Source organism: Chrysochloris asiatica, unplaced genomic scaffold (genome assembly GCF_000296735.1).
Source record: "Chrysochloris asiatica unplaced genomic scaffold, ChrAsi1.0 scaffold00033, whole genome shotgun sequence".
Lineage (NCBI taxonomy): Eukaryota > Metazoa > Chordata > Mammalia > Afrosoricida > Chrysochloridae > Chrysochloris > Chrysochloris asiatica.
This window is the reverse complement of record NW_006408551.1, coordinates 23,198,682-23,207,980: the sequence shown is the minus strand read 5'-3', so window position 1 is coordinate 23,207,980 and position 9,299 is coordinate 23,198,682. Positions and strand designations below refer to the sequence as shown.

The 9,299-nt window shown below is 38.7% G+C and overlaps 1 protein-coding gene across 3 annotated transcripts in view; it reads left to right on the top strand.

The window, feature by feature from the left end:
• The window catches only part of PTPRB (protein tyrosine phosphatase, receptor type, B), a 117,254-nt gene that overhangs the window by 24,295 nt on the left and 83,660 nt on the right, over window positions 1-9,299 (top strand). For 2 of the 3 annotated variants that reach the window (XM_006859555.1, XM_006859554.1), the window contains exons 6-7: window positions 1,772-2,041; window positions 3,698-3,958. In XM_006859555.1, the coding sequence (XP_006859617.1) occupies window positions 1,772-2,041; window positions 3,698-3,958 (531 nt within the window). The remainder of the gene's footprint in view (window positions 1-1,771; window positions 2,042-3,697; window positions 3,959-9,299) is intronic. The other variant, XM_006859556.1, reaches the window with a different exon arrangement.

Here is a 9,299-nt window from a genome sequence, read left to right as displayed (position 1 = left end):
CTTGATCTTTTCCTTCTTTCTTGTCTTCTTAATGACTTTTTGCTCTCTTCATGTATGATATTCTTGATGTCATCCCACAACTCTTCTGGTCTTCCTAAGCTACTCCTTAGAACCCTATATAAAGTCACTATGAGTTGAAACCGACTCAATGGCACTTAACAACCGCAACATAGGATTTCCAAAGAGCGACTGATGCATTTGAATCACCAACCATATTAGAACAGAACAAAGTAAGTTAGAAGGAAATCACCTTTTCCAGCCTCGGAAGGATGGTCTGTTTGACTGAGGCATCTGTGGATCAGGACACTATACACAGAGTAAAGCAAGGGATCAACTGCATTCATCTGAGTTATTGAAATAAATGTGTTTGGATTCCTGATTTATCTACATAATTAGCTCTACCTTGTGCCTTTTCATATCTCATCACTTAAATATCATAAATTAATGCAATAGCATTAATACTAATAAATAAAGCTTTTCTGATGGAGTCATACAGAGAGGATCAGTTGCCACTTCACCATGTTTTTCATAAATTATTAATTTATGTCACCAAATCCTTATCCCATTCTTTTTATGAATAAATTGATGCTCTAGGAGATTGTTGTCATGACATCTAAGTCATGATTCTGAAAGTCAAATAACTTGTCCAGTCATACAGACAGTAAGCAGTAGAGCTGGAATTGAAAACCTCCTGCTATGTGATTTCAGAGTCCATTCTGTTTGCTATTAGACAGTCTAAGAAAGTACTTTATGGGCAGAAAGAAAAGAAAAATCTCTTTCACAAAATGGGAGAATTCTTGAGTTGTTGTTGTTAAGTGCCATGGAGTCAGTTCTGACTCAACAGCAACCCAGCATAGGGTTTCTGAGGAGCGACTGGTGAGTTTGAACTATCAACCTTGTGGTTCAAACCAACTTTGTGGTCCTGCGCTTATCCTACAGTGCCACACCAGAAGTCTAGCATCTAAAGGACATGTAGTTCTTTGTCAGGTGGAGAAGAAAAAAAAGGAAATGCATTGGAGGTGGAGGAAATAATAAGAGCAGAGCACAGGGAACTTTCAGGTCTACAGAGCATGTAATTGAAACCCTGCATTTCTGGTGTGGTGCTGCAGATTAATGTGCTGTACTGCAAGGTCGGTTTGAACCACAAGGTCGACAGTTCAGGCTTACCAGCTGCTCCTCATAAACCCTATATAGGGTCGCTATGAGTCAGAACTGACTCGATGGCATTTCACAACGATACCAACGTTGAAGCAGGAGTTAGGGAGCAGTCAGAGATAAGTCTGGAAAGATAGGGGGTCTGATTTTGTACAGTCACAAATGCCAAGCCAAGGGCATTTAGTTAATGAGGAAACTTGCAAAGTTTTGAACAAAAGAATAATAAGATCAGAGCTATGTTTCAAGAAGATTCGTCTTTTTCCGTGAGAAAAGAAGAAAAGAATGTTTCATGACCACAATATCCAGTATCTCTTCAAAACGATGCCACATCCATCAATGTCACTGTCATTAGAAAAAATCAGTGTAGTCAGTAAAAAGCAGTATTTATATCACTATATTATTAATGGTCTAACAGAAGACTGCAGTACTGATGTATCACTGAAATTATTTTAGCATACATTTTTTGAGTGTTGTGTTCTCAATGAGGAAAGAACATTTAGCTCTTTTTGAAATCCACAAACATGAAAAGGGGAAGGTAAAAATGTTTTTGAATTGTAGATAATATGTTTTCTTTGGGTTTTTAATGTCTCCTTTTTGCCATCATTTCACCCCTCAGTTCCAGAGAAAGTTAGGAACCTGGAGGCAAATAGCAATGGTCAGACGAGATCCCTTGTAGTGAGCTGGTCGCCCCCTGCTGGAGACTGGGAGCAGTATCGTATTGTGCTCTTCAATGATTCTTTGGTGCTGCTCAACATCACTGTGGGAAAGAAGGAAACACACTATGTTGTGGATGACATAGGGCTCATACCAGGAAGACAGTATGATGTTGAAGTCACTGTTGAGAGTGGAGACTTGAAGAATTCTGAGCGTTTCCAAGGCAGGACAGGTAAGCAGATATCCAAGTGTTAGTAACTGTTGTTATCATTGTCATGAATCCAACTTACGGTAACCCCATGTATGCAGAGTAGAACTGCCCCACAGGGTTTCCAAGACTGTGTCCTTTTAGAAGTAGATCACCAGACTTATCTGCTGAGGTGCCTCTGGCTAATGGGGCTTTAATTTCCTTCCTCTCCCAAATAAACCAGGTAACCATCAAGACCACACTACACAGTATGTGTTACTTGGATTTGAGATACTACAGACTAGTAGAATTTTCTCCCAAAATTGCAGACTGATTACTAACATTGAATTTTGCCAAATGAGAACATTCAAAACCACTTTCACTAATACCACCATAATAGCATCATTCCTCTTAGCAACTTCATGGACTGCACCCCAGGAAGTTTCCTTTTCGAAGCAGATCACCAGGCAGGTTTGAATCACCTGCCTCTCAGTTGGTAGTGGACCACTAGTCCTTTGTGCTTCTCAGGGTGGCCTTTTTTAATAAAACCAAAAAACACAGTGCCATGGAGTTGGTTCTGACTCATAGCAACTCTACACAACTTGCTCCATGGGTTTCCAAGGCTGTAAATATGGGTCAGATCCGACTCGACGGCACTTCACAACAACAAATCTTCACAAGAGTAGACCTCCGCATCCTTCGCTTGTGAACCAGCTGGTGGGTTTGAACCATCAACCTTATGATTAGCAACCCAGTGCTTAGCCCACCTGGGCAGTACCACCTGGGCTTCTTTTTTTTTTTAGGTATGTTGTTGTTGATAAGTGCTGTCGAGTTGGTTCCAACTCGTAGTGGCCTTATATAGGGTTTCCAAAGAGCAGCTGATGGGTTTAAACCACGGACCTTAGGGTTAGCAGTGTAGTGCTTATCCTTAATGCCACACCAGGACTCCTCTTTAGATATTATTGTTGTTGTTAAGTGCCGTCAAGTCAGTTCCAAGCCATAGCCACCCTGTATAGGGGTACCATGGAGCAGCTGGTGAACTTGAACTACCGATCTTGTAGTTCAAACGACTTTGTAGTCTGACACAATAGTCCACAGTGCCATGTTGTTGTTGTTGTTAGGTACCATCAAGTTGGTACCAACACATAGCAACCTTGTGCACAGCAGAACTTAACACTGCCTGATCCTGGGTTGCCACAGAGTCTTTAATCAGATACTATTATTATATGGCAGTCACCTCTTCCTTTTATGGATACATCAGTGTCCCTTTCTCAGAAATGGAAGGAAGAAAGTACTTGGTCATTTCCAAACTACAGGGATAACAAATACTCCCAACCCTATGTAAATACTTAAACACAGACTTTTCTATGCAGTTTTGTGGATGACAAAATTGGATTAAATATTTTAGATGTTAGAATTCATATGAAGAGAACAATACTAATAAAGTAGTATGTGGTCACACATAAATGATTCTTCCAGCAAAGTGTTGTTCAATAGAATTCTTTTATATCTGGTAATGTTACATCATGACCCATGCTTTTAATGATTGTCTGTTTAAAAAAGAAATGTTCACAAGCATTCAAAGATTAAATGTTGAACTAGAACACACCTATAGATGGAAGAGAATAGCTCTCTAAAGAATGCCCCATTAAGTGTATGTGAGTTAATCAATAACCAAAGGCTTCATTGTGTTTTCTTCAGTCCCCCTGGCTGTCCTCCAGCTTCGCGTCAAACATGCCAATGAAACCTCACTGGGCATCATGTGGCAGACCCCTGTAGCAGAATGGGAGAAATACATCATTTCACTAACTGACAGAGACCTCTTGCTCATCCACAAATTGCTTTCCAAAGACGCCAAAGAATTCACTTTTACTGACCTGGTGCCTGGACGGAAATACACGGCTACAGTCACCAGTATTAGTGGAGACCTAAAAAATTCATCTTCAGTCAAAGGAAGAACAGGTAATACTATTTATAAATTTTAAATTTGAAAAAGATTTTCTTTGCTGAGTTCATTAAATATCAATTATCCTCAGCCTTGTTTTAATGAACCCTATGTGTTGTTTTCTGTTTCACTAATTTCAGCTCTTCATCAATATTCCTTCTTTGTACTTTGCTTAGCATTATTTTGCAAAAATTGAAACAGAGCAGCGAACAACCCTTCGAAAGAATTTCACTGCAAAGAAAGAGCCAAGAAATGGGGCAGCATCTGGTAGAGAAGTGGGGATTGAAAGGAGGATTATTTTTTAAGCATAGGAGAAATAAAAGAATTTTTTTTTCTTTCTGGTGGGACTGACCTAGAAGAGAGGGAAATAATGATGTAAAGAGAGGAAGGACCTCTGGTAGCATAGTGGTTAGGAATAGAGCTGTTAACCTCAGGGTCAGCAATTCGAAACTACCAGCTGTTCCATGGGAGAAAAAGATGAGACTATCTGCTCCTGTAAAGATTTACAGCCTCAAAAACACTATACAGGGTCGCTATGAGGCAGAACTGACTCCACGGCACATAACAACAACAACAACAACAACAACAACAAAGATAGGAAGGAATTGCTGCTGCTCTTCTATAAACAAGGAGCTCTGGTAGTATGGTGGTTACAAATCGGGCTGCGAACCGCAAGGCCAGCAGTTCGAACCTATCAGCTGTTCCGTGAGTCTTTCTGCTCCTGCAAAGATTTACCACCTTGGAAACCATGTACAGGGTCGCTGTGAGTCAGAACCAATTCCACGGCACGTAACAACACCAACAACAACATTCTATAAACAGGGAAAGGGTTGGTTGTAGAAAAGAGCAGACTTACTTTAACTTGAGTCAGTTGGGGAGAAGACAGTATATGAGTACAGGTAGGTGGCACCAGGTAGATATAGAAGTGGACAGTAATCTTCTGATTGCTTAATTTTCACAGTGAGATAGTAAAGTCATCATTAGAGATTTTCTTTTCCAAATTATATACTATTATTGTCCTGGATTTTGATTTCTATCTCCTTTTTTAAACCCACAAAATAAGAATATTTTTGTATAAGTCCGTGTCCGTGTGGATTTGCCCACCAGTTGATCACACTTATTTTCTCATTTTTCCTTCCTGCATCTCAGGAGTTTCCCTGTAGGATCATTTTTGCTTCATCCTGGAAAACATCCTTCAAATTTATTTAGTGAGAGCTTTTAGGAACAAGCTCTCTCTTTTGTTTTTCTGAGTATGTCTTCATATAGCTTTTAATCATAAAAGATATTTCCTCTGGGTTGCCATTCTATGTTGAAAGTTATTTTCACTCAGTCCAGGAAGATAATTGTTCTCAACTTTCTGGCATTTATTGGTGCTGTTGAAAAGTCAGTTGTCAGTCTAATTTTTATTTCTCTGTGGGTAATCTCTTTCTATGGCTGTGTTTAAGATCTGCACTTTACTTTTGGTATTCCTTCTTTCAGTATAATCTAGGTGAGATCTTCTCTTTGTTTATCCCATTTAAGATGAATTGGGATTTCTGTACTTATAGAATAGTATCTTTCAACAATCCTGGAAATCTTCAGCCATTGTTGTTGTGTGCCATCAAGTCAGCTGTGGTTCATAGCAACCCCATGTGACAGAGCAAAACTGTAGAATAGGGCTTAATCTTTATGGAAGCAGATTGCCAAGTCTTTCCCTTGCAGAACCACTGCTTGTGTCCAAGCCACAAACCTTTTGGGTTAGCAGCCTCTGAGTACGTAACCATTCTACCACGATGGCTTCTTTTCTCATCCATTGATTTCTCCAATAGTAACTGTGTTCTTGCTCTCTTCTCCTTCTGATATGTGTGTGTGTGTGTGCACATTTTCCCCCTCATTCTAGCCTCTGACTTTTAACCTCTTTTTCATATTTTCTATGTATTTGTTGTCTGGGCTGTCTAGATAGTTTTCTTATCTCTTTGCTTCAATTCATTACTTCTTTTTGTAGCTTTATCTAACCTTTTATTAATTCTACACAATGTGTCTTGAGTTTTCATTGTTGTGTTCATCTCTTTTAAAAACATTCTCTTTGGTTTTTTTTCCAAATCTATCTTATGCTTTCTTGTTCTTTAGTCATATTTTCAATCTCCTTTCTTGTTGCTATATACAAATGAAAAATATTTACTCTATACTCTCTGTGTGGTAATTATAATGTATGAGCTCACCAGGAGTCCGATCATACTATCTATTGATTTTGCTGCCTTTTCTTCATAATGTCTTATATCCTAAGATGTTTGTGTTTTTTACCGTAAACTCATATTTATTGGGGATTTTGTTCTGTGGGTATTCTTTCCCTTTTTCAAATTAATTTATATTTCCGTCCAAGTGAGCATACCTTTTTATTTAAAACTTTTTATTGGGAATAAACGAAGGTTTACAGAGCCAGATCATCAGTTTTACAGTCAGCAAATCATACACTTTTCCTCATTATGTGGTTGCAATCCCCTGCATGTACCGACAGTTAACAGCATTTACCTCTATTCACTTTAACTATTGCATTCCTCCCTGTGCCTCCAACTACCTTCATGTTTCCTCTGCTAACCTTCATCTTGTTGCATATTGTCTGGCCTGGCATGTATGTTAACATGAGTCTACCCTCTAGCCCATGAATAATTCCACTCACTGCTCAACCATCATAGATCGTTTCTTTTATGAAGAAAACCTTTTAATGTTTTACAACATTGGTCTCACACCAATGTTTGTCCTTTTGTGATTGCCTAATTACACTCAGCATAGTGTCCTCCAGGTTCAACCATGTTGTGAGGTGTTTCACAGATTCCTCAAGTGAGCATATCTTAATAGTGTTGTTACATATTGCCTTCCCTATCACCCAAGTTAACACATGTCTACTTTGGTAGTGTAGTGGGTTACACATTGGGCCACTAGTCACAAAGTAAGCAGTTCAAATCCACCAGCCGCTACACAGGAGAAAAACGAAGCTTTCTGCTCCCATAAAAACCTATAGCCTTGGAAACCCTATACAGAAAACACTGTGAGTTGGAACCAACTCTCAACAATATAAAACCACAACCTTCTAACCAGTAAATTACTCTCACTTCCTTTCCATCCCTGGTAACCATCAAATAATATTTCTTTTAGTATGAAAACCTTTCTTGACTTCTTATAATAATCCTGTCATGCCATATTTGTCCTTTTGTGATTAACTAATTTCACTCAGCATAATATCCTCCAGGTTCATCCATGTTATGAGGTGTTTTGAAGATTCGTCATTATTCTTCAACATTGTATAGTATTCCATTGTGTGTACCAAAGTTTGTACATCCATTCTTCCACTAATGGGCATTTAGGTAGTCTTCATCTTTTTGCTAGTGTGAATAGTGCTGCGGTGAATATGGATTTATATGTATCTATGCATGTCCTGGTTCTTACTTTTTGAGGATATATACCAAGTAGAAGGGTGTCTCAGCTTTCCAGTGCTGCTATAATAGAAATACCACACGTGGATGACTTAAACAACCAGAAATTTATTCTAGCACAGTTCAGGAGGCTAGAAGTCCACATTCAGAGTGCTGGCTCTAAGGGAAGGCCGTCTCTTTCTTGGCTCTAGGTCTTTGTCTCCTTTCAGCATCTGTAGGACCAGTATACATTGCAGAACTCCATACATCTTGACATCGATCTTCCCTTGGATCTCGGGGCTTCACAATGCAGGACTCCAGGTCCCAAGGATGCACTCCACTCCTGGTTCTTCTATCTTGGTGGTAGTAGGTTCCTCTCTCTCTGCTCACATCTTTCCTTTTATGTCTCAAAAGAAATTGACCCAAAATACAACTAATTCTGTAGATTGCATCTGGCCTCATTAACATCACAGAAGTAAGAATTTACAACATATAGCATAATTATATCAGATCACATCATGAAAGCTATTGCATCATATTAGATCTCATCATGGAGGTGATAACTATGTCTTAACTGCTAAACCAATGAGAACCCTGGCCCAGTGAAGCTGGCACATAACAGCAACTATCACACTGGCACATACAGTATTTTCATTTTCAACTTTCTAAGGAAGCACCATGCTTTTTTCCACAGTGGTTGTACCATTTAACAATCCCACCAGCAGTAGAAGGTGGTCCTATTCTTTCTACACCCTCACCAGTATTGTTTTCTGTTTTGTTTTGTTTTTAATTTTGCTATTAATGCAGGGGTGAGATGATGTCTTATTGTTGTTTTGATATACATCTCTCTAACATTTCCCAAACATTTCATATGTGTGTTGGCTACCTGAATGCCATCTTTTGTGAAGTGTCTATTCATGTCCTCTGCCCATTTTTTAATTGGATTATTTGTGTTTTTCTTGTTGAGGTGCTGAAGTGTTCTATAAATTTTAGAGAGTAATCCCTTGTCTGATATGTCATTGCCAAACATTTTCCCCAGTGTTTGGGTTCTGTTTTTACTCTTTTGGTGAAATCTTTTGATGAATATAAGTGTCTAAATTTTAGGAGGTCCCAGCATCTACTTTGTCTTCTGCTGTTTATGTGTTTTTAATTATTCTTGATAGTGTAGTTATGGCATGTATCGGAGACCCTAAGTTTGTCTCTGTTTTTTCCATTGATGATCTTTATAGTTCTAGGTTTTACATTTAGATCTTTAATCCACTTTGAGTTTGTTTTTGTATATGGTATGAGATATGGGTCTTGTTTCATTCTGCAAATGAATTTCCAGTTTGCCAGCACCATTTGTTAAAGAGACTATCCCTTCCCATTTGGTGTGTTCTGGTCCTTTGTCAAAGGTGGATTGATTTACATCTAGATTCTTAATTCCATTGTTCTATGTGCCTTTCATTGTACCAGTACCAGGTTGTTTTGATCACTGTGGCTGTGTCAGGAAGTAAGAGATCAGGAAATGAGAGGCTTCCTACTTTGTTCTTTTTCTTTAGTATTGCTTTACCTATCTGGTGTCTCTTTCCTTCCACATAAAGTTAATGATTTGCTCTTCCAGCTCTTAAAAGATTGATGTTGGAATCTGGATTGGGATTACATTATATCTATAGATTGCTTTGGATTGCTGGTGTGGTGCTGTAGAATCATTACTGGACTGTGAACCTCAAGGTCGGCAGTTCAAACCCACCAGCTGCTCCTTGGAAATCCTATATGGGTTGCTATGAGTCAAAACCAACTCGACTGCACTTAACAACAACAACAATGCATTACTTTAGGTAGCATTGACAGTTGCACAGTGTTAAGCCTTCCTATCCATGAACATGGTGTATTTTTTCATTTTTGTAGCTCTCTTCTGGTTTCTTGTAATAGTGTTTTATAGTTTTCTTTATGTAGGTCTTTTGTTTCTCTGTTATATTTATTC